Source organism: Aspergillus sydowii (genome assembly GCF_001890705.1).
Source record: "Aspergillus sydowii CBS 593.65 unplaced genomic scaffold ASPSYscaffold_10, whole genome shotgun sequence".
NCBI lineage: Eukaryota > Fungi > Ascomycota > Eurotiomycetes > Eurotiales > Aspergillaceae > Aspergillus > Aspergillus sydowii.
This window is the reverse complement of record NW_024467868.1, coordinates 620,163-647,994: the sequence shown is the minus strand read 5'-3', so window position 1 is coordinate 647,994 and position 27,832 is coordinate 620,163. Positions and strand designations below refer to the sequence as shown.

General features: G+C 51.3%; 13 protein-coding genes across 13 annotated transcripts; 9 read left to right on the top strand and 4 right to left on the bottom strand.

Moving 5' to 3' along the window:
* Nucleotides 1-253: 253 nt before the first annotated feature.
* ASPSYDRAFT_92249 (uncharacterized protein) lies at nucleotides 254-1,801 on the top strand (the record flags this gene model as incomplete). The annotated part of the gene is made up of 1 exon (XM_040852638.1): nucleotides 254-1,801. The coding sequence occupies one exon, from the start codon at nucleotides 254-256 to the stop codon at nucleotides 1,799-1,801; it is 1,548 nt and encodes a 515-aa protein (XP_040699863.1).
* Nucleotides 1,802-1,944: 143 nt separating this feature from the next.
* ASPSYDRAFT_156984 (fungal specific transcription factor domain-containing protein) lies at nucleotides 1,945-3,561 on the bottom strand (the record flags this gene model as incomplete). Its single annotated transcript, XM_040842610.1, has 1 exon — nucleotides 1,945-3,561. One exon carries the CDS (start codon nucleotides 3,559-3,561, stop codon nucleotides 1,945-1,947), a length of 1,617 nt encoding a protein of 538 aa, XP_040699862.1.
* Nucleotides 3,562-4,250: 689 nt separating this feature from the next.
* On the top strand, nucleotides 4,251-5,225 carry ASPSYDRAFT_48325 (uncharacterized protein). Its single transcript, XM_040847603.1, has 3 exons — nucleotides 4,251-4,565; nucleotides 4,626-4,881; nucleotides 4,936-5,225. The coding sequence occupies exons 1-3, from the start codon at nucleotides 4,281-4,283 to the stop codon at nucleotides 5,055-5,057; spliced, it is 663 nt and encodes a 220-aa protein (XP_040699861.1). The 5' UTR covers nucleotides 4,251-4,280; the 3' UTR covers nucleotides 5,058-5,225.
* A 332-nt stretch (nucleotides 5,226-5,557) lies between these two features.
* Nucleotides 5,558-7,602, bottom strand: ASPSYDRAFT_34057 (uncharacterized protein; the record flags this gene model as incomplete). The annotated part of the gene is made up of 6 exons (XM_040845182.1): nucleotides 5,558-6,038; nucleotides 6,164-6,628; nucleotides 6,713-6,861; nucleotides 6,914-6,955; nucleotides 7,008-7,209; nucleotides 7,265-7,602. 6 exons carry the CDS (start codon nucleotides 7,600-7,602, stop codon nucleotides 5,558-5,560), a joined length of 1,677 nt encoding a protein of 558 aa, XP_040699860.1.
* Nucleotides 7,603-8,164: 562 nt separating this feature from the next.
* On the top strand, nucleotides 8,165-9,563 carry ASPSYDRAFT_157672 (trans-sulfuration enzyme family protein; the record flags this gene model as incomplete). Its single annotated transcript, XM_040842663.1, has 4 exons — nucleotides 8,165-8,263; nucleotides 8,319-8,404; nucleotides 8,479-8,926; nucleotides 8,985-9,563. The coding sequence occupies 4 exons, from the start codon at nucleotides 8,165-8,167 to the stop codon at nucleotides 9,561-9,563; spliced, it is 1,212 nt and encodes a 403-aa protein (XP_040699859.1).
* Nucleotides 9,564-9,689: 126 nt separating this feature from the next.
* Nucleotides 9,690-11,483, bottom strand: ASPSYDRAFT_400701 (Zn(II)2Cys6 transcription factor). Its single transcript, XM_040846011.1, has 2 exons — nucleotides 10,736-11,483; nucleotides 9,690-10,677 (listed from the first exon to the last, which is right to left on the bottom strand). Exons 1-2 carry the CDS (start codon nucleotides 11,420-11,422, stop codon nucleotides 9,817-9,819), a joined length of 1,548 nt encoding a protein of 515 aa, XP_040699858.1. The 5' UTR covers nucleotides 11,423-11,483; the 3' UTR covers nucleotides 9,690-9,816.
* A 220-nt stretch (nucleotides 11,484-11,703) lies between these two features.
* On the top strand, nucleotides 11,704-13,219 carry ASPSYDRAFT_157554 (flavin monoamine oxidase family protein; the record flags this gene model as incomplete). Its single annotated transcript, XM_040842648.1, has 3 exons — nucleotides 11,704-12,039; nucleotides 12,094-12,412; nucleotides 12,465-13,219. 3 exons carry the CDS (start codon nucleotides 11,704-11,706, stop codon nucleotides 13,217-13,219), a joined length of 1,410 nt encoding a protein of 469 aa, XP_040699857.1.
* A 396-nt stretch (nucleotides 13,220-13,615) lies between these two features.
* ASPSYDRAFT_48321 (zinc-binding alcohol dehydrogenase family protein) lies at nucleotides 13,616-14,875 on the top strand. The gene has a single exon (XM_040847602.1). It carries the CDS (start codon nucleotides 13,719-13,721, stop codon nucleotides 14,763-14,765), a length of 1,047 nt encoding a protein of 348 aa, XP_040699856.1. The 5' UTR covers nucleotides 13,616-13,718; the 3' UTR covers nucleotides 14,766-14,875.
* Nucleotides 14,876-15,116: 241 nt separating this feature from the next.
* On the top strand, nucleotides 15,117-16,092 carry ASPSYDRAFT_70896 (putative short-chain dehydrogenase/oxidoreductase; the record flags this gene model as incomplete). Its single annotated transcript, XM_040850543.1, has 2 exons — nucleotides 15,117-15,313; nucleotides 15,372-16,092. Coding segments are annotated over 2 exons (806 nt in total), but the record flags the coding sequence as incomplete, so codon positions are not given.
* Nucleotides 16,093-16,437: 345 nt separating this feature from the next.
* ASPSYDRAFT_157116 (uncharacterized protein) lies at nucleotides 16,438-17,499 on the top strand (the record flags this gene model as incomplete). The annotated part of the gene is made up of 1 exon (XM_040842620.1): nucleotides 16,438-17,499. One exon carries the CDS (start codon nucleotides 16,438-16,440, stop codon nucleotides 17,497-17,499), a length of 1,062 nt encoding a protein of 353 aa, XP_040699854.1.
* Nucleotides 17,500-19,374: 1,875 nt separating this feature from the next.
* Nucleotides 19,375-20,684, top strand: ASPSYDRAFT_400652 (Zn(II)2Cys6 transcription factor domain-containing protein). The gene has a single exon (XM_040846010.1). It carries the CDS (start codon nucleotides 19,554-19,556, stop codon nucleotides 20,562-20,564), a length of 1,011 nt encoding a protein of 336 aa, XP_040699853.1. The 5' UTR covers nucleotides 19,375-19,553; the 3' UTR covers nucleotides 20,565-20,684.
* A 1,726-nt stretch (nucleotides 20,685-22,410) lies between these two features.
* ASPSYDRAFT_134803 (uncharacterized protein) lies at nucleotides 22,411-23,822 on the bottom strand (the record flags this gene model as incomplete). Its single annotated transcript, XM_040840694.1, has 2 exons — nucleotides 23,116-23,822; nucleotides 22,411-23,045 (listed from the first exon to the last, which is right to left on the bottom strand). The coding sequence occupies exons 1-2, from the start codon at nucleotides 23,699-23,701 to the stop codon at nucleotides 22,411-22,413; spliced, it is 1,221 nt and encodes a 406-aa protein (XP_040699852.1). The 5' UTR covers nucleotides 23,702-23,822.
* A 379-nt stretch (nucleotides 23,823-24,201) lies between these two features.
* Nucleotides 24,202-26,481, top strand: ASPSYDRAFT_134802 (Hsp70 family protein; the record flags this gene model as incomplete). The annotated part of the gene is made up of 9 exons (XM_040840693.1): nucleotides 24,202-24,259; nucleotides 24,327-24,853; nucleotides 24,921-24,971; nucleotides 25,030-25,099; nucleotides 25,164-25,492; nucleotides 25,559-25,662; nucleotides 25,720-25,888; nucleotides 25,955-26,090; nucleotides 26,166-26,481. The coding sequence occupies 9 exons, from the start codon at nucleotides 24,202-24,204 to the stop codon at nucleotides 26,375-26,377; spliced, it is 1,656 nt and encodes a 551-aa protein (XP_040699851.1). The 3' UTR covers nucleotides 26,378-26,481.
* Between the last annotated feature and the right edge of the window lie 1,351 nt (nucleotides 26,482-27,832).

The window sequence follows — 27,832 nt, the reverse complement described above, 5'->3', positions numbered from 1 at the left end:
AGAGTCAGACTCAGCGGAGATAGTCAGTCCCCCACAGATGAGGCAAGTTATGGAACGAAAGCCATGGATAGAACGCCCGTTTTGGTAACTGGAGCCTACGAAGGGTTGCTGTGCGGAGTATTAAAGAGGGCCAAAAGTGAGCGGCGGAATGGGAATGGAAATGGGAGAGTGCGACAACTGCCAGACCCAGTTCCCTACGTACTTATAAGGGTACTCTGCTATACAGATACAGATACAGATATCTATCCACAAGATGCAGGTTCTCCTTCACTCTCTATTTGCCTTCGGGCTGCTGGCTACTGTTTTCCCTGTAGTCCAGACATACCCAGTCAGCGCCAACCCCAGGAGCAAAATGCCACGTACCGTGGTGACAACAGACATGGAACAAGACGACCTCGCCTCTTTAATCCGATATCTCCTCTACACCAACGAACTCGACAACCAGGGCCTAATCTACTCTTCCAGTAAGTACCACTGGGCCGGCGACGGCAACGGCACCAAGTTCTTCCTCCCAGATCGCGAGTACACAAGCCCGCAATGGACCTGGCGCTGGACCGGCACGCGGTATATCCAGGATATAGTCCTGAAGGCGTACGCCGAGGTCTATCCCAACCTGCGGAACCATGATCCATTCTACCCGAGCCCGGAGGAGCTGTTGGCTAGTGTCAAGATCGGGAATATTGACTTTGAGGGCGAGATGGAGAAGGATACGCAGGGGTCGGATTTTATTCGGGCGTTGTTGCTGGATGAGAAAGATACACGACCGCTGTATCTACAGGCCTGGGGAGGGACGAGCACGATTGCGCGCGCACTGAAGTCGATCGAGGAGGAGTACTCAGGAAAATCTTCCTCGCAATGGAAACAAATCAGGGACACCGTCTCTAAGAAGGCAGTGATCCTGGCGAGTGGCTTCCAGGACGAGACGTACGAGGAGTACATTGCGCCCAAGTGGCCGGACATCCGCGTCGAACAATTCGACGCTGCGTATGAGACCTGGAGGTACAACTGCGAGCGCGGGGAGGGCAATGTCCGCGGCCTACCAGACGACCACGTCTACTTTACAGGAAACTGGACGAAGACGAATATTCAGACTGGGCCGTATGGGAAGCTCTACCGCTCCTGGCTCGACGGACAGTCCATGCCCGGAGACCAGAAGGACCTATTCGGTGATCTAGAGAAGCTAGAAGCGAACCCTAACCAGTTCTTCTGTGACCCGCTAGGCCAGTATGATTTCCTATCCGAGGGCGACAATGTGGTATTCAACCCGTTGTTGAAGACCGGTATTCAAGACCCAGAGAACCCGGCCCTTGGCAGCTGGGGTGGGCGGTCGAAGCAGAACAGCACGTCGCCGAATCTGTGGCAGCTAGTCGAGAATGAGAAGAACCAGACCGGGGTGGAGGATGCGACTTATACAACAGATCGCTGGATGGCGGCGGTGCAGAATGACTTTGCCGCGAGAATGCAGTGGACGCTTACGCCGGATTATAAACAGGCGAACCATGCGCCCGAGGTGAAGATTGCTAATGGGACTGCGGTTGAGGCAAGGCCTGGGTCGACTGTGACTCTGGTAGGAATAGTGAGTGATCCGGATAATGGCACTGTCACTACGTCCTGGTGGCAGTATCTCGAGGAGGGCTCGTACCCAGGGAAGGTGACTGTGTCTGAATCTAGTAACCAGGCGAATGTGGCTGTTCCTGCAGACGCGAAAGCCGGACAGACTATCTCGATCATTCTGCAAGGGACTGATGATGGCCATTTCCCTTTGACTCGCTATGACCGTACTTTTATCCAAGTTGCATAGCCCCGTATACTCAAGCACCATTACAGGGAAACGAGCATAGTATCGACGCTTTAGCGCATATGAAACTGAATTAAATGATGCATATTTTGGGCTTGTACGCTCTGCAAACACAACATAGAATCGAACGCCATCGCTGGTAGGTATTATATCATATTCAAATCCGGGACCGCTGTAAAAAACGAAGCATTGAAGCAGGCGCGATCAAAGAAATTCGATGGCAGATCAGTCACCATCAGGTCCTGTCCATCCAACGCAGAGCTTGGCCGCGTCGGATCTGATGCCAGCGACTCAGTCGGGACGAGTTGGTTCAGAGGAGCGCAATTCCACTGGCACCGTTCAAGCGAAGCAGACATTAACTCTGCGGCAGACGATCTGAGACTTTGGTATGTTGACTCGGCTAGTTCCCACGTCCGCCGCGCGCTCTTCAGACAGCCAAGGATAAGGTTGACACGGTTGCAATGATGGTCGAAGCATTCATCTGAGTGCAGCGTGGACGTGGCGAGCTGGATCAAGCCGCATAGTGAAAGAGAGGGGATGATGAAGGGACTATGCTTGAGGATATTGGGACATACGGAGATTGAGTCGGATACCTGCCGCGAGGCTTCGGCAGCTTTGATGCTATGCACAAGGCGAGTGGATGTCGATGAGAGCTGCAGATGGCATGAAGCTCCTGGCCAGAATTGGCTTCTCTCCGGCTGTGCCAGCACTGGTTGCAGGTCGCTACGAGGCAGGTGAAGTAGCATGGCAGCATAGCCTGTTGTGAGATGGGCCTGGAACATCATCTCATCGACATTACCATACGCATCGACAATGTCCAGCTTCTTCGCAGGAAGGTGATTGGTCCAGCTCACCAGAGCATTTTCAGCAGCTTGAACCTGGTCGCGATGGCACTCGGGGACACGATTTAACACGATAACTCTGGACAGAATCATCGTAGCGTCGATACGGTAGCTAAAGGAAGAGAAGATGGGATCCTCAGCAGCAAGGATGCGCCGACGGAAATCGAGCATCACGCTCGGCCTGGGGATATCCCTGGCCCCATTGTAGATTGATTCTTCGCATGGGAGAGCCACCTCTGGAGGAAGAGCGCTGCACCGAAAGGTGAACGAGTTGAGCGCGATGGCCATGTATATCTCAGTGATTACCAGCTCCCACCACGTCCGCCGCAAGCTCTCAGCTTCTACCGAGCACACTGCATGAGTGGAGGACGCGAACCCAGCCCTATTCATTCCCAGCTCCAGCGCCAGGTCAATGCTCTGGGCCAAGGCTGACTGGGCTTCATCTGTCTCTCTTCGGGCATTCAGGACAATGGCGTATATTAACCACGCCTGCACCGTTGCCGGAGAGCGCTCTGTATGAGTCCCCAGTTGTTCGACGACCCTCTTCTTATAATCGTTCGCGCGACCGGTCGCAGTATAATGTGATCCCACGAAATGCACTACCGTCTGAAGGCAGACCGGATAATTTTGCTCGTTGTACAGCCCGCTGGGGACTAGAATTGGGTGAGCAGCATGGAAGTTCTCGTAGTAGAGTCTCCGCAGGCGGTCGTCACTCTCAACGCTCGATTTGTGAGAGAATGCCCCAGAATTATTATAGTCATTAGCAGGGAGCATCCCCAGCCACGAAGTTTCATCCCCAGCGGCATCCGGCAGGTCAGCACTGGCCACCTGTCGCGAGAAAGAAGTATTTGTCGGAGTCGGCGCCTGCGGATTCGCCTGGATGGATAGATCCGGGGTGGCGCTCTGGAAGACAGGCTGCATTGCTGGCAGGCTCTGCTGATAGGGAGCTGGTGTCGAAGGGGCGCCTGGCTCCTGGGTGCGACGAGACTTGCGACGACCGCCCCGACGCGAAGCGACGTACTGGCAGGGAAGCCCGTTCTGCAGACAGCGAGAGCAGGACGGGCGCTTTGCATCGCACTTGAGATGCTGCTTCCTGCAGTCGGTGCAGGCCACGGGGGTCAGACCGCTTTCCTTGGTCGGTCGCACGGGCATTGCACGAGAGTCATAGGGCGATGGTATGTGTGTGTTGGGGGCTGGAGCTACGAAGGCTGGACTGAGTGTGAAATGTTGATGAGTGAAGGACGCAGTTTGTCGATGCAGTCAGTCAAGGCAGCGATCCCGGTCCGCTCCACCAATCAAGTCGCCACCATCGGCCGACTCTGTCTACAGTACACGAGAACATATCTACACATACATAGATGGATTCGAGGCTGCCAAACGATAAGAGTGAATGTGAAATCTGTTCTTTATCACAATACACCCAGTGACTTTGTTCTGCTTTACCTTCACCGACATTCCCCCTGACTGCCGTTGCGAAGCGCCTGACATCACACAATTGAGTCGCCGATTGAACCATTCGCCGATTGTCGGAAGCCCGAGATTGTGCCACAACACTCAAGACCCATAAAAGAGAGATACACTGCCCTGGCAAGAACACATTGCAATTTCAATCCAAATAACACCTCCCTGCTGAATCCACGATGTCTATTCTCTCTCGTCCCACAGTCCCGGTGACCGACAAACTCGGCCACCGCCACGAACAACTCCCTAAGAAATACTCCCTCGACGACCTCGTCCGTGATGTCAAGGCTTATCTCGGCGATTCAAACGGCATTTCCTCCTCAGATATCGACAAGAACTACCTGATATCGCTGGTGAAGAAGTATGAGGCGAGCGACGGCGGCTGGACACAATTCTACCACAACGACCCGCAAAAGAACTACACGCGCAATGCGATCGAGAACATCAACCGCAAAGCCAATATCGTAAGTGACACGGTTCAACTTCTACGGTACTACCATAAATTCTAACAATGTTCATTGTAGCTCCTCCTCGTATGGAACCCAGAAAAGGGATCGCCGATCCACGACCACGCCAACGCCCACTGCATCATGAAAGTGCTGGCAGGCAATTTGACAGAAACAGTTTATGCTGCCCCAGAGGGCTCTGGCAGTTCTGCGCCTCTGCAAATCAAGTCCGAGACAACGCACTCCCGGAATGACGTGACCTACATCGCCGACGATATCGGCCTTCACCGGGTGTATAACCCACACCCTACCAAGGTGGCTGTCTCGCTACACTGTACGTTTCCTCCCCCGTCACCAAAGACATTGTGTGTGCTAACTTTCAAAAAAGTGTATACTCCGCCCAATGCAGCTGACTATGGCTATCACATCTTTGACGAGGCCACTGGGAAGTCCAGCTACGTCCCACAGGCGCGGGCTATTTTACGTCCGGATAATGAGACCTCGGAATGATCGCTTTTCAGTTGTTTTGTAATCAACTTCTAATGACTGCATGACCCATTCTCTTCGATTTGGCGGTATTTTTGGTGTTTATTCTTTTCTAGCAATAACCCCCTGGCGGAGTTACATTGCTACGCATTAATATTTTACAATACAACAAATCATGAAATTTTACCTCTTCTTGTTATAATATATATCATGTAGTTTCATTCCGATCGATGCAGCAGGTTACTGTATCAAATTACGGAGAGTACCATTCGCCCGTGATATACCAATTGGCATTCCCCATCCTCGCATATTATTTTATGTGTTAATTTGCCGAACAGGATTATGGCAATAACATATAATGCTACAGGAAGATGTAATAATTCAAGAAGCTGCTCAGTCATCTTTACACTAATGATAAATATTCAAAATGTCTTCATTGCCTTTCATTCACAACCCTCGCATGGTTCCAACTGCAAACACATGAGACTCGTAGACGTAGCCCCATATCTACTTTAGACCATCCCTTAAAACACATATTCCACATACTTCTTCGCCCTCTTCACCCATTTCTTCCTATTCCCATCACCATCTCGCTCCGCCAACTCAAACTGCAATCCCCGAGCCTCCACACCCCCCTCCTGCCCCTGCCAACCAACACCATCATCCACCAAATCATACCGATCCGTAACCAAATCCATCTGCCCCAGGCGCACAATCTTCGTATTCTTATACAGCTTCCAGCCCAGCAGCATAGCAAAGAGAATCGGAATCTGGACATAGAACGACAGGAAATCCACAGCCTTGAAAATGGGGCTGAAGCTCGTCCAGCCCTGGACTAGCATGAGAAAAATGTTCAGTATAATCGTGAGAATCGGGCCGTAGGGGTATGTCCAGTTTTTGAAGGGGAGTAGGTGCTCGAGGTTTTGCTTCCTTACTGCTGCTCGGAAACGGAGCGAGGTGATACCGATTATCGCCCAGGAGACCTGGTTGGATACGCCGACGATGCTGTTTTAACAGGGATATGTTAGCATGCGTGCATTCATTCTGGAGAAATATGCATAGTAGTTGTGAGCACAATGGGGCCTGGGGAACGTGTGGATAAAAAAAAGAAAAAAAATAAGGCTGCTTACTTCTGTAGCCAAACCCACAGCTGGCCAGCCCCGATATAGCTCGCCCCAAAGCATAGTCCACTGATGACGGAAGTCCCCAGCACAGCAAGCCAAGGTATCTGAAACCGGTTTAACCTTACAAAGACCCGGGGGGCATGGCCCTCGAGGGCGAGTGTGTATAGCAGCCTTGAGCCAACGAACAGCGCATGATTAGCAGCAGAGAGCGCACTGGTGAAGATCACCGCATTCATAAAGCTCCCCGCAACGCTGCTCCCGACTTTGTCGAAGACCACGGTGAACGGACTGGTCCTTGATGTCTTTTCGTCTAGGTTAGGGTAGTCGTATGGCACGTCGAATCCGACGATGATGATCGACAAGACATAGAAAAGGAGGATACGCCAGAAGACATTTTTGACGACGCGGGGGATGACTTTTGCTGCGTCTTTAATTTCGCCGGCTGTCACGGCGATGGATTCGGTTCCGCCGCTGAGAAGTGGTCAGTGAAAGAAGGAAATTTGATAGACGGCGAAGGGAAGAGGCGCAAATGGAATCGACTCCGGGGTCATTTACTATGCAAATGAAGCTGTCACAAAGACTGAAGCAAAGCCACCAATGCCACCGACAAACGGAGCCTCGCCCAGATCCCAGTATTTGGCTCCGATGTACTTGTGCTCAGTGTTGGCACCGCAGTTGACGGCAATGCCCACAAAAATGAAAGCCTGCGCATTGACGTTAGATGGATTCACAACCAAAAAGAGTATTGTAACTCACAATAATTGCAATGATCTTCAGCAGGCTCAACCAATATTGAATCTGTTCGAGACTGAGAATTGCGTCTTGAGATGAAAAGCAACTGGGTACGTACCTCGCCGTACACACGGACAGAGAACAGATTGAAGCCGATTAAAAGGAGAAGAAAAATAAGGCTGATCGCCCAGCCTGGAAAATTGTCTGTCCAGAACTCCATCAAAAGCTGCAAGGCCAGCGTATCTGAGGCCGTCGTTACTGCATCATTGAACCAGTAGTTCCAGGTAAGCGCAAACGCAAGAGCATCATCTACAGATCGCCTAATAACATGTCAAAGCTGGCTTAATTGCCACTCCACGAGGCAGGCTAACGTACCCTGCATATGAGCAAAACGAGCCAGAAACCGGGATGAAGGCAGACATCTCGCCCAGGCAAAGCATAGTGACAAAGATAATACCACCACAGATCACATACGACAGCAACATCGATGCAGGCCCACCAGTGGCTAGACTCTTGCCTGTACCCAGGAACAGGCCCGTGCCGATTGTGCCTCCGATGGCAATCATGGAGACCTGCCGCGCAGACAGCCTGCGTGCGAGCTTGTTGGTTTGTATTGGCGTGACCTCACCCTTAGCATCGTCGGCGGTCGAGACATGGGGTTGGATAGGCTCTTTCCCGCCCGCTTGGGGCTGTTCCTCGATGTCGTTGCCCATGGCCGGTGCACTGTTTGTATAGAGGCCTTATATAGTTGCAGACGTTGGCTCAGTTCAGACCCTGACCCAAGTGGAAGGACAGTTAAGACGAATGAGACCGATTGAATGAATAAACAAAGAGTATGGTATGGCAATCCCGACTGATATCAACGTAGGGCTTCTATTTCTATGCCATTGGTTACAGTATACCATTATCCAACTAGGGCTCACTTTTGGAATCTGGGGAAGCGGGGTTCGCCGACTGTCGTGTACCTCAACATTGACATCTCTCCACTAGACCCGAGTACATGTAGCATACCCAGTCTTCAGTATATGTGACGCGGAGGCTAGCTAGCTAGTCTCCCTCGGCGTTTGGGGAGCATACGCAGTGCACACCATTCGGCGATTGACGGTCGAATCTGGAAAAATTTAACACCATCGTGGTGTTTCCGCAGGGCGCGATTTACTCCAAATTTTTGGAGTACATATGCGTTATATCAGCTTGACTTTCCTTGTGATGAAGGGCAAGATTAGCAAGATATCTCCATTCAGACACCCCATTGATAATTTCGCTCCACTTACAATGACTGTCGCCCACAAAGAACCTGAATATGGATTCGCGACACGTGCAATCCACGTCGGCAGTCAGCCGGACCCTGCTACTGGCGCTGTGATTCCATCGGTTTGTGGGGATAGTTCCTCCCAACGCGGTTCGTATAAATTGGCTAATTCCACAGCTTTCGCTCTCGACTACGTACGCCCAAGCCAGCGTTGGAAACCCGATCGGAGAGTATGAGTATACGCGAAGTGCAAATCCCAACCGGTAGGCTTGCTTGCTTGTTTGTTTGTTTCATCGAAGTTTCCCCATATCAGCATGACTGGAACTAAGCCCATCAGTGACAACTTCCAATCCGCGATCGCAGCTCTCGAGAATGCAAAATATGCCCTCGCATTCTCATCAGGATCAACCTCCACTGCCGTGATCCTGCAGTCGTTGCCCATTGGCTCCCATGTCATCTCCGTCTCGGACGTCTATGGAGGCACGCACCGCTACTTCACCAAAGTTGCCAACACCCACGGTGTAGATGTCTCGTTTACGACCACAATAGAGCATGATCTGGAAAGGCTGATCCAGCGAGACCGCACAAAGCTGGTGTGGGTTGAAACTCCGTCTAACCCGACCCTTGGTCTAGTTGATATCGAAAAAGTCGCGGCGGTTGCGCACAAGTACGGGCTGCTCCTAGTGGTGGACAATACATTCCTCAGTCCTTTTATACAGAACCCGCTGCAGCATGGGGCCGATATTGTGGTTCACTCTGCGACCAAGTATATCAATGGGCACTCGGTAAGGACCGTGTTCCCTCAAGCTCAGACCAGTATCATTAATTAACGGCCAGATCTAGGATGTCATGATGGGCGTTGCAGCTTTCAATTCAGACGAGCTCAAGGATCGCTTAACATTTCTGCAAAATGCAATCGGTGGCGTCCCGTCCCCATTCGACTGCTGGCTTGCCCAGCGTGGTCTAAAGACATTACATCTGCGTGTCCGGGAGTCATCACACAACGCAAAGATCGTCGCAGAGGCACTCAACGCATCCGACTATGTGATTTCAGTCCGATACCCGGGTCTCAAGTCTCATCCGCAACACGCGATCACGGTCAAGCAGCATCGCAACGCAATGGGCGGGGGGATGGTGAGTTTCAGGATTCGTGGTGGACAGAAAGCAGCCCATCTGTTCTGCCAGTATACCCAATTTTTCACCCTCGCGGAAAGCTTAGGCGGGGTTGAGTCGCTCTGTGAGGTTCCAGCTAGTATGACCCATGCAGGAATTCCTCGTGAGGAGCGGGAGGCCTCGGGCGTTTTCGATGATCTGGTCCGGCTTAGCTGCGGAATTGAGGATGAAGAGGATTTGAAACGCGATGTGCTTCAGGCTGCGGAGAGGGCGGCGTTGGCAGCTCAAAATGGCGGGGCTCAGCTATAGCTAAATGTTAGAGAGACGAATCGAAGAATCCCAGATGACTCTTGCGTGAAAGATGCGGTCAATGATGCCATTCCCGGTCCGAGCTAATATCACGGAGCAAGGGATTGTCAATCCGACGCAAGCCGAGCTGCGTCTCAATCGCCGACTCATTCGTGCACTGTCAATCACTGGACTCGTTGTTTTTATCTCACTTGGATGATTTAATTATTCATAGTTCACATGAGCTCTGGCCGAACCCATGAAGAATCATCCATCACGCGATACCAAGGCTAATGCCATGCTTTTTCATCATAACACTCAGACCGTAGGGCCCAAAGATCCGTTCATCGGGGTCCCGCCATACATGTTCGAGAAGCGAGGCAGCCTGGTAACAGTGGCCCATCTGAAAGCGGGACTCATGTAGCCCGCTACGTATACTTGCCCGCTGCTCCTCTCGAGTCATGCAGGATCCCGCAATGACTGTCGGCCACAGGAGCAGTGTCTCGAATGGGGAGTTTATGATATTGCTGACATAGAGCATTATCGCATCGAGATGGCCTTGAATAGTGTCCTTGGTTGCTATGTCTGCATCATCCTGCTGTCCTAAGGGGTGCATAGCAGTTTCGAGATATATCGAAACGGAGTGCCTGTAAGTATTGAGGAAAGAGCTGGCTTCGGTCAGCCAGCCGGGATCAGGGTGTAGTAGTTCCATCATGGGTGGTGTCCAATTCTTGATTCGATCATCGAGGGAGTGGTACATTTTCCAACTGTCATCAGAAGGAGAAGAGCTTAGCTCAGTTAGTCTTCGTGATGAGAGTTGCGCAATAGATGGTAAGAGCTCAAATAGCTCGTGGCTGCCGCCGAATACTGCTCCGAATGATTCGAACTGCTGTGCCATGTCACCAAGGTTGTTGAGAAATGAATCGAGCGGTAGTCTCCTATCCTCGATGGCCCCTAAGGGTGTTATTGTGTTGACTAATACCAAGTAACTGTATATCTCGACGGCAAAGCTATATAGCCGGCGACGATCATCATGGGTCTTTAGTTGCGGAATGTTTTCCATCAGTGTAAACATAAGAGGGCGGCCAGCGCGCAGGTGGAAAAACATTGCACCTTGTACCTTGTTTGATAATGTCTAATACATGATATTGTCAGATTTCCGACTTATCAGACAGCTCACTTAGGCCACTAACCTCGAAGAAAGCGAGTATCAATAGCGTTATTAGAATCTTAAGTGTCTCGGGCATCTCAAGCGTCGTCCCAAACATTGACTGGCGCAGGGCACTGATTGCTGCCCCATAATGGCGTTCTGTCGCCCTTTGGATCTCTAGTGAATGGTTCTGATAGCTCAAGTGCGTACCGCTCAATGCTAAGAGAGCATGCATTACGAGGTCATCGTTGAGCGCCAAGGGGACAAGAAAAGTCAAGAAGGGACTATATCTTGCAGGTAAAGTTGACAACATCGGGCCCGTGTTAGACAGATAGTGTCCAAGCAAGGTATCGGAAACGGGCGTCAGCATTGTCGCTCTAATTGGCGACAAGAAGCTCTGCATTGAACGAGACCAGATGATTGATGGATCAGGCAGGCTTCCCCGGCTCTCGTCAAGGTGTGCTGAATCAGGCATTGTATTTCGCCAAGAAAGAGGCTCCTCTGAAAACCTGCTACTCGAAGGAACTACCACTGGAACTCTTCGATATGCAGTCCGAAATTTGCCTACTAAAGGCCAGTTACAAGTCAGATGGTTGCGAGTACATCCAGTACACCGCGGTTTCGTCTGGTCACATTTCTTCTTCCGGCGGCGGCATGTTAGGCACCCGGCAGTGGAGCGAAACCGATGGGGCCGTGGGGTAGAACCCGCTGACGATTCCAAGGATTCCATGGAGTCCAGTGGCCTCGTTCATAAAGATCATTCGATGAACAAAATTCCAGAGTGTGATAAGGGAGGGAGAGAGAAGAACTGAGAGAGAGGGGGTGAGAGATGCCAAGTGCTTATCGGCGTTATCTTATCTTCTGCCGCGCTTATCGGCCACTGCCCAAAAGGGCGATGTACTGCCTCGTCATCTCACCACGGTATATAAAGGAGCTGGCTGACCTTCTTTTCTCATTTATTGAGATTACATTTCTCTTTCTTCAGTTTCACTGATCATATATTACCAAAGAATGTCTTCCACCACTCCCAAGCAGGTCGACGTCCTGGTTGTTGGTGCCGGCCTCAGCGGACTTAGAGCTGCCCTGAAGGTCCAGGCTGCTGGATATTCCTGTGCAGTTGTCGAAGCCATCGATCGTGTCGGTGGGAAGACACTAAGTGTTCCATCCAGCCCCGGTAATGCCGGTGTCAACGATGTCGGCGCGGCCTGGATTAACGACACCACTCAGAAGGAGATGTACCAGCTGCTGAAGAAGTATGGCTTGCATGGGGAGGTCCAGCGCGCAGAGGGCATGAGTGTGATGCAGCTTGCGGATACTTCGATTCTACATCCTCATGGTGAACTTCCAGTATTACCCTCCCAATGCCTGATTCGTCCTTTAGAAGCTAATTCACGGGTCTAGTTTCCCGAGGAAGACCAGGTGAAAGTCGGCTCTGCCCTACAGCATATTAGAGGTCTCGTATCCGATATCAACTTGGATAGCCCTACATCTACCGCTTTGGGTAGAGATTTGGACAAAGTAACCGTCAGGGAATACTGCGGTCAACACTTCCCCGACATTGTGACTGGCCTGGTGGAATCTGTTGTGCAGTCACTCCTAGGTCTTGAAGGGGATGAGATTAGCATGCTTTCCTTTGTCTTCGGCTGCAAGTCAGGCACAGGAATTGACCCGTTAATGTCGGATGGCGCCGACGGGGCACAATATCTTAGAGTCCGCGAAGGTAGGATATCCCAAATCGCGAATGAGCCACCCCCTAATCCATCTCAAACCAGGCACTCAATCGTTCTCCCAAAACATGGCTAAGGAGCTTGAACCTAAATCGCTCTACCTTTCGGCGCCAATTGCTGAGATTGAACAGTCCTTTGACACTGGTCTCTGTACCGTGCGGTCATCAAACCAGAGGACGTTCCGAGCAAAGCGAGTCATAGTCTCGGTTCCGAGTACGCTTTACAAGACGATACAATTCAGTCCTCAACTGCCCGAGCCAAAAGCCCGTCTCGCGGAGGAAACTACCATGGGTTACTACAGCAAGATGATCTATGTGTTTGAGCAGCCATGGTGGCACAATGCCGAACTATCAGGGACTATCCAGTCCCAGGTTGGCCCTATCCTGTTTTCACGAGACACTAGCATCCCAATTGATGGACAGTGGTCAATCACCTGCTTTATTGTGGCAGAGACAGGGCGTCGATGGTCGCAATTGTCGGAGAAGGAAAGGAAGAATGCAACGTGGACTCAATTCCGAGAAGCCTTTGAGACAGCTTGCGCGGAGGCAAATGTCGCTGTTCCGCTGCCTATCAATGTAATCGAGATGGAGTGGTCGAAGGCGGAATTCTTTGGTGGTGCTCCTTGTCCTGCACCGCGACCAGGGCTTCTCACAGAAATTGGTGCGGCATCGCGACGTGCGCCCTTCGGTAATGTTCATTTTATAGGTACTGAGACGGCCACTGAATGGAACGGGTACATGGAGGGAGCAATTCTGTCTGGGGACCGTGGTGCTCAAGAGGTTATCGAGTCTTTTGCGTAGTAAATGGACTTCTGTTCCTTACCGCATCGGCGGTTCAAACTCATATGCCCCCTTTATCATGCTGGTATTCCTGCATTGTCGATTTCCGAGTATTCATCACAGCACGTTAAAGAGGTAGAAATAAAACGGGAGTAACGCGCTGTATATACCGTCTTTATGCACGTCCAACATGTATACTAAATAAATTACACCGTGCTCACTAATCACTAAATTCGTCTCTGGTCCCGTCCGTGTGGGCCCGTATCCAGTTGTCCTCGGGCAAAGTCTTGGACAGGGCATCACAGTCCCACCGCTATTATTTGTAATCCAAACATTACTCCGTACGAGTAAACTCTCCGCAATCCACAATGAGATTTGTCATCGTCATGGTATACTTACGTAGTCCGTTGCTGTGTCGTTGCTTAAAGCTCCCACAAAACCATCCACGTCCCCATCCCCTCAATCGTACCGTGTAGTCTACCACGCAAGACCTGCTCCACACCAACGATCCTCTCTCAAAATGTCTACACAAAAAGCTGTCGTCGTCGTATCGGAGAAGCAGGGCGGTCTTGTTACCGACAGACCCATCCCCGCTCTCCGCGATGACTACATCTTGGTCAAAACCGTCAGTGTTGCTCTGAACCCCACCGACTGGAAGCACATCGCCTTTCTCGCACCCGTCGGTGTACTTGTCGGATGTGACTACGCCGGCATTGTCGAGGAAGTCGGCAAGGACGTCAAGAAGCCATTCAAAAAGGGCGACCGCATTTGCGGCTTCGTGCACGGCTCCAACGCCGTACAGCCCGAAGATGGCGCATTCGCAGAGCACATTGTCGTCAAGGGCGACGTGCAGATGAAGATCCCGGATAACCTCAGCTTCGAAGAAGCCGCAACTCTGGGTGTCGGTATTGTCACTGTCGGCCAGGGCCTGTACCAGAGCTTGAAGCTCGCTCTGCCCACCGAGCCTACCAACACGAATGCGACGGTCCTTGTTTACGGTGGCTCAACGGCCACTGGCACCCTGGCGATCCAATTCGCCAAGCTGTCCGGGTATACGGTCATTACGACCTGCTCTCCGCACAATTTCGACCTGGTGAAGAGTCTAGGCGCGGATGCAGTTTTCGACTACAAGGATCCCAACGCTGCCGCGAAGATCCGCGAGTACACCAACGACAACCTCCAGCTTGTCTTCGACACGATTTCTCTTGAAGCTAGCACGAAATTCTGCGACAATGCGATCTCCACCAAGGGCGGCGAGTACAGTGCCCTTTTGGCTGTGGGCATTGAGCGTGAGAACATCAATGATCGCTGGACTCTAGGATATACAGCCGTTGGGGAGTACTTCGATTTTGGCACGACTCCGTTCCCTGCCAAGCCTGAGGACAAGGAGTTTGCTGAGAAATGGGCTCCTATTGCGACAAAGCTTCTGGCGGACGGCAAGGTGAAGGTGCATAGGCCCAAGGTCTGCCCAGGAGGGCTGAAGGGTGTTCTGGAGGGCTTGGAGTTGTTGAAGCAGGATAAAGTGAGTGGGGAGAAGCTGGTGTATAATGTTGCGGACACTCCTTGAAGTATTATCGTATTATCCTTAAGTCACAATAGATCATATAACAGACTGAATCTATATTTCTTCCATACTTGGATACCTCGGTTGCTTCAATGCAATGACGACATCGACAGCCGAGGCTTCCGTAGCCAATTACATCCAAGGACGAAAGGCTGCGGGCTCAATTGCCCGTTTAGGATTAGACTCCGCCGGAAGGTTCCGCTGGACGTTCACTCCATAGTCTATACTGGACCATCGTAATGAAAAAATGAAAACCAGTTCAAGCGCCACATGATGGCAATTCATACATATAAAGGGCGTAGTTCTCCCCCAGGTAGTGTAATATCTTTCAACCTTTTCATTTCCTGATCGATAGCATGTTCAACTACAACAAAGTCTTCATCATCGGAGCCACCTCCGGCATCGGCAAAGCCCTTGCTACAAGGCTGGTGAAGAATAACATCCCCTTGGTTATATCCGGTCGCCGCGAGGAAAACCTTAGGGAGTTTGCTAGTCAACATGGCAATGACAAGGTGAAAACCAAAGTCTTCGACGTGACCAAGCTGGATGAAGTACGATATATATCTATCAGTGATTACAACCAAGATATCTATCTAACAGTCTTTCTAGGTCCCCCAATTTGCCTCAGAAGTCCTCAACGAGAACCCTGACATCGACTGCATCTTTATAAACTCCGGAATCCAACGGCCTTTCGACTTCTCCAAACCTGATACCGTCGACGTCTCCATTTTCGACCAGGAGCTGGTGACAAACTATACCTCCGCGGTTCACCTCACCAAGGCATTTCTCCCGCACTTGCAGTCCCAGAAGAAACAAACCGCGCTTGTATTCACTACCTCACAAATGGCACTCGTGCCAATGATGCGTTGTCCCAACTACGGCGCCTCCAAGGCGGCTCTGCACCATTTCATCCTAGCCCTTCGGACTCAGCTACAGGATGGCCCTGGCGATGTGCGCGTTCTTGAGATCTATCCACCGGCTGTACAGACCGAATTGCATGATGCGAAACATCAGCCCGATTTGAAAGATGGCCATCTGATTGGCATGCCGTTGGATGAATTTACTGATGAGGTTTGGCGTCGGCTGGGTGAGGGGGAGGATCAGATTGCTGTTGGCTCTGCAAGGGACATTTTTGAGGCGTTTGAGCTTAAGAGGCAGCGGCTTTATGAGGAGATGACGACGATGTTGTCGGGCCTGATAAAACAGTTTCTGCGGTAGCCAACTACAGAATGACTTGTATGTATGGTGTAAAATGAAGACCTGCGGATTTCCATGTTAGTAGGTCAACTCGGATTAAGGATTGTGACAGCCTTCCGTGGATACTATAATCATTATATACATTATCCTACCAAATACAGTATTTACGTCAGTAGCACCTGTCCGTAGAATATTATTTATGTTTCTTGGACGTTAAAGATACTACTGATAATCATGCTGCATACCTCACCGACGGTGACACCAACACAATTAATGGACCTGACGGGCATTTTATATTTCATAGATATGCTTCCTGGGTTTGGAAGGCTGAACGCATTCTCGCCGATATTGTCAGGCTTTAGTGCATTTTTAGTGCGGGGCAGCATCGATCGTCCGCAATCATGTTTGCCATGCACCGTCAGCGTTGCTTGTTAATCCAGGGCTATGTTATTGTATCGAAGCTTTTAAAATACGATAAATGTCTCCCCGGGCTCGCGACGACTACACGGCCGCCTGGATATGCGCCCTCCCGCTGGAACTGGCGGCGGCATGCGCAATGCTTGACGAGCGCCATGATCCACTGCCTCTCGAGCTGGATTCCCGGGACACTAATAATTACGTCCTCGGGCGCCTGGGACCTCATAACATTGTCATCGCCTGTCTTCCGTATGGCGTGACAGGGACCATATCCGCGGCGCGAGTCGTGAATCAGATGCTCGCGACCTTCAAGCGCATCAGGTTCGGCTTGATGGTTGGAATTGGCGGCGGCGTTCCGAGTGCACAGCATGACATTCGGCTAGGTGACGTTGTCGTGGGCAGTCCAACGGGGCTCCTTGGAGGAATTGTCCAGTATGACTTTGGGAAGACCGTGCAGAAGGGCCGGTTCCAGCGGACGGGGATGCTCAACAAGCCGCCGGAATTTCTGCTGACCGCACTGTGCAATCTGCAAGCACGGCACTTAATGGAGGGCCATCGCATCGAACACAGCATCCATGAAATGGTCAATAATTATCCGATAATGAGCTTCCAATATGCCCGTCCCGCCATCGATCATTTGTATCGGGCGGATTATGAGCACCCGGAGAGTCAGCAAACGTGCGCTTCCTGCGATGCTTCGCAACTGATACACCGTACTCCTCGACCTCCAGGCGCCATGGGGGTATGCATCCATTACGGGCTTATCGCGTCTGGTGATCAGGTGGTCAAAAACGGTCAGACGAGGGATGCGCTGCGTCAGGAACTCGATGTACTTTGCTTTGAGATGGAAGCCGCGGGCCTCATTGACAGTTTCCCCTGCTTGGTAGTCAGGGGAATTAGTGATTATGCGGACTCGCATAAAAATGACCTTTGGCAAGGGTACGCAGCAGCCACCGCCGCGGCTTACGCGAAGGAATTGATGCATGTCATACCGACAGCAAGCAATGAACAACAACAACATCTACAGCACCATGTACAAGTTGGTGGAGCCGATAGCGGTAAGGCCTTCCCAACTAGCAGGATCGCCCCGCATGCTTGCTTACCAGAAAGCAGTCTCGAGTGATGTTCGCTTTCGGATACAAGAATGGCTATCGCCTGCCAGTTTCAAAGACGACTTGTACAATCACCAAAAGGAATACATGAACGGCAGCTGCGACTGGGCTCTTAGCCGGCAGGAGATTACATCCTTCATGAGTACGAGTCATGACTCGCAGATTCTCAGGATAGGGGGGCCACCGGGTATTGGCAAGTCTACCCTCACGGCCTTTCTCATACAGCGGCTTATAGAAGCTCAAAATACCGTGTTCTACTTCTTCTGCAAGGACACGGAAGGTGGTAAAAGCCATCCTTTCCAGGTCCTCCGAACTCTGGTGTCCCAGGCTCTCAGTGCAGACGATGGGCATCACCTTGTTGCTTCGTTGGAGAAGCTGCGCGTAGAGAGTGGACAGAGACAGGCAGAATCATTTGCAACACTCGACGAATCATTCTGCTACGCACTTACTCTTCTTTCCTCCATACACAGACCGCTTTACGTTGTGGTTGACGCACTCGATGAATGTAAAGACGGATTACTTTTGGCGTCTACCCTGAGCACTGCTCTAAATACATCCAAACGCCCATTCAAGCTTCTACTAACAGGTCGCGAAGAGCCTAGAATGCTGGACTTCTATCGCCAGTACAAAGAGAGGAGCATCTCATCAAGGCTCGCAATATTACGCGAGGTAACAATTCTTCCATCAACTGTCCAACGGCCTATGGTAGCCTATGTCAAGGAACGCATCGCTCAGTGCCAGCACATCCGGGCCACTCCCCTGGGTGAGAAGCTATTCAAAGAATTGTCCGCTTCAACCGAAGGCTCCTGGTTATACGCAAAGCTCCTTCTGGATGAGATCGAACGCTTGCCCAGTCCCACCTCTATTGCCCGACACTTGAGGAGCATACCCACCGGCCTTGTGCAGCTGTACCATACAATCTTATCCACGGTTGAAAAGTCGCTTTCTCCTGCAGAGCTCCATATGGCCCAGCAGCTCTTTATTTGGATTGATATGAAGGACTTCGTACTGGTCGGGCGGAACGCGTTGGACAGGGATATTTTGGATCTTGTCTTCCAGGCTGCAAACGCTGGAGATGAGGTTTTCAACTCGATTGATCTGGCGCGAAAGCTCTGCTCTCCCCTGATTATACTCAAGTCGGACAGAAGGGATCAGTGCGCCGATTTGAGCGTAAAGGTCAGCTTTGTTCATCACACGGCTATGCAATTCGTACGGCAGAGCGCTGCCCGGAACGAACCCTCCCTGGCAGTACCGGTAATTCTCAAGCCTCAGCTGCTCAAGGCACTCCACCGCGCAAACACCGCGATTTGGTACTTTGCAAGGAGCGAGGAGTACCGTTCGCTGATGGAATGTGTCGTGGAAAATCCAGCACGTCACGTTACGCGTAACCCAGGCGCGTATTTTGAGATGGCATACGCACTCTGGGGCTCATTCTTTCTCGAAGGTCTACCAGAGTGTTTAGACGATGACGATAAGGAGCATGCATCTTTACTTTGCAACAAACTGACAGACTTCTTGCTCTCGGGTCAGTGCTTACGGTGGGTTGAAATCGCCATCATCGTTAACTATCAATGGGGCTTCGTCAACCTTTTCGATAATGCTGTTAAGGCTTTGCAGGCTGCTAAGAGCTCCATGTCATGTACCTGCGCTCTTCCTGCCTTTCAGGCGTTCTCAGCTGCTCGGATGGACTTCTTTACTGATTATTCATATGTGATCTCTTGTACGGGCCCTGCGGACGAGCAGAAACTGCCCGTCCCCAGAGGATTTGACAGGCGACCACTAGCAGGCGCTCTCATGAGGTTGGGCAACTCATGGGCCCATTTATACACAAATCGGGTATTTTGAGACAGTGAATATCATATTAAATATAAGGATGATGTTCGGTAACTATGTGTAGCTTGGTAATTTACAGTAAAACAGTGAAGGACCCACTGTCCATTTCTGGCTTAGTCTCCGCAGCTGCGGCCGATTTCGGAATTGGACTCTGCTCGTTATATCAACCCAGTCTGAGATCTTTCATTCTGCTCACCCCTGGCCCAATCATAAACCTGTCATTGTGCGAATAATGGATCCCTCCGCTCCCAAACCAATGACCCTGCGCCGGGCCTGTCAAGCTTGCGCCCGGGGGAAGCGCCGTTGCGACCAACGCTGGCCGCGTTGCAGCAGGTGCCAGACGCGGCGAATAGACTGTGAATATGCCAATGTGCCTCTTACGACAGAATCGCCATCGTTACCGGCAGCTCATGCAGGGACATGTACCTCAATACCGCGTCCCCTGCAGATGGAAATCGTCAAGGGCTACGAGCAGAGGATCATCTCGCTTCTAGTAACCGGGGTATCCTCACTGCCGTTACTCTTTGCAGAAAACATGAAAACCCACTTCATTCACCCTGAGCTCTGGCCTGGCAGGTTGGCCCCGCCACCGCTGCAGGATGTCCATGCCATCTGTCAACTCTATGCCCGCTCGAACAACACCGCTATGCTCCTCCCACTATTACGACAGACATTGGCATATCACCACCGGCGAATATCAAACCCTGTCGACTTTGAGGGTCTTCTCGCCTCGGCGCAGGCTTTGCTCCTTACACAATGCATGCTCATCGGTATGGAGAACACGTCCATCCCTTACTCCGAAGCAAACCACGCAGTGCTGCTCGCTGTTGGCCACAAGTTATGGCAGCAAGCTCCGATCCAATTACCCAGTACCCTCAGTCCCCGCCGCGCGTGGGTCCTTGCTGAAAGTGTGCGGCGCACGATCATTGTTGGCTTCATGTTACGGAGTGTGTACTCTCTTAAGAAGAGGAACTACTCCGTACGCACTCCGTTCGTGGACTCCCTTCCATTCGACATTCGCACGTCGCTGTGGGACGAAACGAGTGATTTTGCTGCTGCTGCTGCTGTTGATGATGAGGTGGGGAGTCCGGCTGACTCGATAGTGTCGCTTCATCAGTACTCGGGCATGTTGGAGAACGGTCTAGTCCATGGGATTCCCCCGTTTGGCGGATTAATCCTCGCAGCCTGCAGAGGGAAGGCGGTTGAGGATATTCCCTATCCTTCTGTAGGGTATTCCCTCTAACACTGGCTGTTTTATGATCCTAGTGGCTGGGTTATCGTACTTTATATGCGACTCAGTGCTCACAACCCGTCCTCGATATGCGCACATCATCTGTTGTTTTTATATTCTTGTCTACGGTTCTGTAGTTTCCAACTCCAGGCGGCCAAACAGGTGAACGATTCCGCAACATCGCACACGAGTGAGAGAAAACCGAATCAGCTTGTTTGGGCACCGTAACACTCCAGCCATTCGCATTTAGACATGTCGTCTTGCCTCGCGTTGTCACATCCATCGCTTATTTCCGTAACCGGGCGATATACCTTGCGCGTCCTTTCTTTGTCCGTTTAGATATGGACCCGCCAGTGCGTTTGCTATCAGCGTATCGAACGACGTCTGCGGTCGGCCTCGTAAGTGCGGCAGTGGAGAGGAGATGGTGTTTACCTACACGCTGATGGAGTTTTCTTGCCGTCACGATCGTCATTGTTCATCCGTCATACAGGCTGCAAACAAAGAACTTCAATCCTATACATCCGTTCGATGAATCCGCCATGCTGGTAGGCGGCTGGCCCGCATTCACTGCTGCAGCATGAGGCACGGTGGTCTCGCTTGGATGGGTGAACATAGCTTGAACAATATCTTTGGGCTTTCTGGATAGAAAGTCGAATACGCTAAATTAGTCGGGGACAGCCTCCCCCCACCCCCCATCGAACAGCGGCAATGTTGGTCCTGTCGTGTAGCTCTTTCCAGGCTCAGGTCACGAGCAAGGACACCATGGACTTAATGCATCAAGGCCATTTCAATTGCCGGCAGACACAGCATTAGCTGCGATTCTGTATATCTCCAATGCATAGGCCCGATCTGGTTCTGACGTTGTAGTTATCTAGGTCTTTCTCTCAGCGTGATATGACTCAAGACGTTGGCCAATTATCTGTTTTCGCGATAATGCTTTTTTGAATCGGCAGTGCTGTGAAATAGGCCATGTCTGCCACAAGAGTTTGTCTCCAATCGAATAGCGCCGTAACCTATCCGCAGTGGAAAACCTGCAGAGGCAGCCTTGGACCTGGGCATTGCCCATCAGCTCTAGCCGGTGAGCTTCCTGGACGGTTCAAGAATCACGTTAGTCGTCATCATCCAATACAGAGACTGTTTGTCGTGCTGCAGTAAGCCTGTGCCTTTTTCAATGATCAACATCCTCTGCGGTTCCCCGCTTCCTATCGGCGTTTGCGTGAGGGATGTATCGGCGCTCCTACAAAGATCGTCGAGTCTAGACGAGAGATTCAACTTCTCCTGAGTGTCAACGGCTCATCCCGCCAAGGACTGAGCTGTAAATCCTGTTGTTATCATAAACAGGCCTTCGCTAGTGGCTCTCGTTTAACTGGTGACGAGGGACGCCCTAATCGCAGAAAACGAATTCTTCACGCCGAGAGCTCCCACCTCCTATCAGGAGCCAAGAACTGGGAATCCTGGGCCGGGAATACGCAGGATGCAAACACGAAACAGAGCCTTAACAGGGCCATACCCGGCAGCCTCGTCCGAAAGAGATTCGCCTGTATCCGTCCCTGCAAATTTCCCGTCCAAACCTTGGTGATTCCATTCTCGCGCTGGGGCTTCGCAGCGAGACAAGTCCGTCAGAAGCACAATATTTCCACGCACTTACATCAAGGCGTTGACTGCAAGTATTCGTAGACTTGGGCGCAAGCAGTTGAGAGGACTCTGCTACAAAACTGAATATTCTATGTGCTTGGTCACTTTGAAAGACCCAAAAGCCGGATCAAGGGGTCGGAAATCTACGCGGTGATACCGATGATCAATTTCGATTCAGTTGTTAAAAAAAAAGAACGAGAAAGAGTTCAACTTTGCTGCAAAACTAGTTGCTTCTGCCCTGGACATAGTCCTCGTCGTCTTCATCTTGTTTGTCGTCGACTTCCTCGACTACAGTGTCATCCTCCACCATCTTGTCTTGGTTTGCGTCGTCGTCGCCCAATATGTACATCGGTAGGACCTCGGCCCCTATGATCTCTTTTGCCCTTGGCGACGTGTCCGGAGAATAGCCATTGATACTATCTACATACACAAGGCCTGGGCGCGAAACTACCAGTATTTTGCGGCCCTTCCAGAAGTCCATCCTCGGCCTCCAGCAGTAAGTGTGAAGGCCAACCAAGCTCGAACGGTCATGGAAGATACCACCCAGCTCCTTGATCCCTCGTAGGACAGGTTGGCCATTGATCCAGGTTTCGCACTTGATCATGGTCCGGACTGCCTTGCGGAAGATATCGATGAGGTCATTGCGCCTCTTGGTAGCGAGCTCCGAAGTGTCCAGCTCCTTCAGCAACCAGCAAAAAGGCTTGCTGGCCAGCAAGTCATCTGCAAATCCACCCAAAGCCGCCTCATGCCGCTTTGCGTTGTATTGTCCGTATTCGGGGTTGGGGCCGTAGTGGCGGTTGTTGGAGTTTGCGAGGCGCTGCGTCTGCATCTTCCACAGGACACCGTAGGTAGGGTTTGCTATTTGGCGACAAACATTTGAATCATCAGAGTCCGTAATAAACATTAATCCCCTGGTGGCCAGACTTACTCTTATAAAACTCGTCAAAGAGATGCTTGAGCTTGCTTCCGAATTTTGGATCCTCGTCTGGGTCATCCGGCGCCTCCTTGCCATCGAAATACCAAAAGGGGTTCTCGAACAGGCGCTGGTGCACGGTAAGATAGATTAGCAGCTCCCCTAGAACCTCGCCAAACCGATCGGCTGCAGTGGGAGGAAGGATGGGACGCAATTGAGCCCAGTCCATCTGCACACAGAAACCGTCCACGCTGGAAATTAGACGCCGGATCTGGTTGTCAGACAAGACATCGATATCAGAGATCGAATACTGGGAACACCAATAGCGAGCATAAGTAAATAGCTCCCAGTAAAAGCTGCGCAGGCCGTCAGAGCCAAATGCCCATTCGGCGGCGCCTTCTCTGATGAGCTGGGTCACCCCTCCCAGGAGGCGGTGGTAGTCGGGGTGTCGTATGAAGCCGCCGCCGTACTTCCTGAGGAATTCTCTCTCGGTCTCCATCTCTTCGTCGGTCTTCAAATAGTGACTTGTAGCCGGCTCAAGCGGGACGGAGTGAAGTACCTCCATGGCCTTCCTCTTCAGGGCAGAGCGAGTTTCAACCATTGCCAGGGGCACAGTGAGCGATGGTAGTCAAGGGGGAAAACAATAAAATAAAAATGATGGGCATGATAAATACCCAGTAACTGTCAAGATCTTAAATAAGCGTTTGCTGCTGTGCCCGGTTCTTTGTGGCCAAATCCGAACAAAGCAGCCCTCTGCCCTGCAGGTGCCCTCTTCCACTGACCCCAACCGAGCAGCAAACGGCATCCTGGGTCAATGCACGCTCATCGCATGCGATGTGCCTGTTCCAGTGAGCATCGAAATGCGTAGGGTAGCTGCACGCTCCTTGCTTTGTTGGCACCACTGCCATGGCGACCTTCTGCCCTGTCCCCAGACGAAATGCCACAGCACCTTGTACGTACACGGCTTGATTTCTTTCAGTAGCCTTCTTCTTCTTCTTCTTCTTTTTTTTTTAAAACCCAAAGGCCTTCCTTCTGTGTCCATTTTGCCTCGGCTGCTCTTTGTATTTATCACGGCTTTCTCCAATCCGGTCCTTCGTAATCATGGCTTCTGCAGAGCGAAAGATCATAGTCGGCATCGACTACGGAACGACCAAGACTTGTAAGTCCATCTGTTTCGCGATGCTGCCAGACTAGAGAGCAGAAGATGGTAATTGTGCTTTGATCAGGTGTGACGTACACTCTATGGGACCCGGAGGATCCGGCGAGGACCGCAGTTACCACAATGGATTGGAATGGGGACCCAAGCACGCCGTCAAAGCTTGCATATGGCCAGAACGAAAGAATATTCTGGGGTCGTGGCGCAGAGGCTGTGGTGCCTGGATACACCTGGAGTAAGATTCTGCTCGACCCTCAGCAACGCCATGATGGCCACCAGACCGGGGTATTGTCCAGCCTCGTAAGGAACGGGGTTCTGCGTCTGGGGCCCCCGCGGAAGCAAGAGCGGGTTATCGTTGACTTCCTGAGGGTGTTGCGTGTCCAGATCAGCACAGTCCTGGAAAATACGTATCAAAACCCACCCCCGGTCGAATGGCGGTTCAGTATTCCAGCGATATGGGATCAGCAAACTCGACAGCGGATGATAACAGTCGTTACCGAGGCTGGCTACCTCGCTGGCCCTTTGCACACTGTCTTTTTAATCACCGAGGCGGAGGCTGCGGCCATCAGCACCTTTCACCGAGCACCCAACCTTCAGGTCGGCCTATTTGATCTCCCCCGGACTCTTCCCGGTTTTTCCGCTGACATACGGTTATGGAAGCTAGTTCTATCAAGAATTCAGGCTCCTTGTCTGCGACTGTGGAGGGGGCACGTCAGTAAGTAAGCCTGCATATGCCCAAATCATCTACCCTACTTGGTCTGATCTTTGGCAAGNATATCACTGCAATGTCCGTCCAGAACAGAGGTTCCGGCCCCCAGTATACCCAGATAACAGCCAGTACTGGTATGATGACCGCCTCCCCAGGTATAGCCCAACACCATAATGAGACAAATGACACTCCATATAGGCATGCGCATTGGGGGAGCTGAAGTGGACTGCAACCTTCTTCAGTTAGTGGAGACAGAGCACTGCGCTCAAGGCACCGAGCAGGGCACCGCGTTCGCCAACATGATGGCAGACCATCTTTATGTTGCCGATTTGATGCATTCCATTGAGCAGGTGAAGGTCAACTTTTCTGGATGTGAACAGCGCATCCTCGACCTCCCAACTGGCCAGGTTCTTCTGAGCCCTGAGAAAATCAGGCAGGCACTGGACCCTGTTGTGGAACAGATAATCATTCTTGTTGTTCGCGCCATCAACACGGCCACAAGGGATCACCAGCCGTTGAACCTGAACGTTGGTATTCCTACATCCGCATCCTTACCGGTTCACTCGCGGCTAACGTTTATCTATCTACCACAGAGGGTGCTCCTTGAGGGCGGGTTCGGGCAGTCTCCATATCTGAGGGCCAGACTGAAGCAAAAGCTTCATGAAGTCTGCCCACTGGAGGAGCACGACGAGTACTGGTGAGCTTTTCCCCCCTCCTCCCATACCCGCATTTTGGGACTCGGCTAACCCACAAGGGCGCCCTCGGTTGCGTACGGAGCGACCCTATGCGGACTTGAAGCCGCGCGACGTGAGAGTGCCTTGTGTGCTCATAATTTCGGTCTACAATCTGTGCGCGTGCCAGCTGCTGGGGCAATTGGCGGCGTGACGCAGCACGTTCCTTGCTGGATCCTCAAAAAGGTCTGGGTCTGCCTGCACATTCCATCCCCTGAATTCACATCCTGGTTGACCACCCAGCTAACCCGACTACAGAACGAGAGGCTCCAGGAAGGCCGTCATGGGAGTGTGAATATTACCCTTACTCATCATGATAACGACTCTCTCGCAAAGATAATTATGGTCATTGCAGGTGATCGCGGCGACATATCTCCAGAGTTGAACGACAGGTGTAAGTACATGGTAGCCCCCTGTCACTCCTGATGCGCTGTGCTTGTGGTATTCACCTCTTCTGACATTGAACTAGTCATATCAGTGGGCATGATTCCCTGTCATTTGAACCAGGTAGATCTAGCCAATGCGAACCAGTTTCCAATCAACGGTCGAATGCGCTACTTCCCCACAGTCACCGTCCATTGGAACATAGTGGCTCTCAACGATGGTAGGAGGGAAGTCAACTTCAACGTGACAGCGTTTGGACGGGCACTGGGCAATGATTCAGTTATTGTTCCGTCATGAAGCCTGTCCAGCGTACTCGCTTCAGTCCCGCGTCCCTCGCAGCATCGACTAAAAGAATCTGACAAGCCGCTGCGTGAGAAACAGGCTAATTCTTTGATGAAGAGGCCTTGTTCAAGTGCCGCTACCTGTAGCTATGAATTAGTTTATAGTACAGCCCAAGACACTACCGTTTTCTTTGTATCCAAGTATATTACTAAAAGGACCAACATCCCTCGTATAGTCTGTGCTCGATCACCTCACTGTCGGGCCATAAATCATCAACTCCCTCCCCAAACCCCGGGAACAAGTTTAATCCCTACAAGGTGTATTTATAGACGGAGTGGAATAGAAATAAAATACTATTAGTAACAGCAGGTAAAGCTTTCCACGTATCTCTTAGCTTAATAAACCATTCAAAAACATACCTTGCCGTACTCAAGCACCCGGTGCACGAGAAGGAGAATTATAAGCCAGTATGGTTGTCATCTTCACAGTCTGGAATTCCTGGAGAGCATACATCGTCGTTAGCTTATGAGGCCGTTTGTTCTGGTCCGTGTATTCGTGCATAGCGACGGCGAGAGATGAGCGTGATGGTAGATCAAGTCTCGGGACCTAGGTAGCCGGTCATAACCACAGACAATTTGGAGGTACGTCTTAATGCAGCAAGCTTGCTTTGGGTGTGGTTCAGGGCTGCAGGCAATGGGGGTCTGTTTTAGCATTGTTTTCATACGGGATTTGCTTTGTCTGTGGGAGGTCAGAATCTGCAGATATTGCGTCAGAGTATCTAGATTAACTGGGGTTCTTGACTACTGGAGTAAAGGGCAATGTCATTCAAGGTCTATATAGACTATAGGACAGCAGTATATAAGTACTACAGTTCGGTACTTTAACCACTACCTTCCGACCATGGCTCACCAGAATGATGTAACTATGACCTTCGGGCGTTTTTCGACGGGGATAGGTCGTCCAGAACCCACAGAGAGTGTGTGCATTGACCCTTTCGAGCCTGTTCAAGTCGAATCCGCTCTCGGCCCAACAATAACGCAGCCACGTGTGAAACTAAGAATTCGTCACCGGCACCGCAATAATAAGGCAGGAGAGAGTTTGGCGGTTGTATTGCTTTGTGGTCGATGTGGTACTTGCAATTACGCATCTGGACGCAGGGGTTCGGGTCGACACATATTGCATGGACAGTAATAGAGGATCCCCAGTGTTGTTGGGGCCAATTCGGACTGTGAAAACGCACAGAGAGGCAGATCATAGTGTGAAGGAGAATATAGAGGGAGCTGGCCAATCAGAGACCGAATTCAGTGGTAATCACGTGATCGCCACAGAGCCCTCATTCCCGATCGGGCATGCCGTGGATTAAGAGGTGATGCATGCAGGCCAAAAGTACGTTTGCGGCGGACACGTAGGTTATGGAAGATAGAATTCGATGAGTCCTGTTGTTTAGCCCGTCTTCCTATTTGCTCTAGA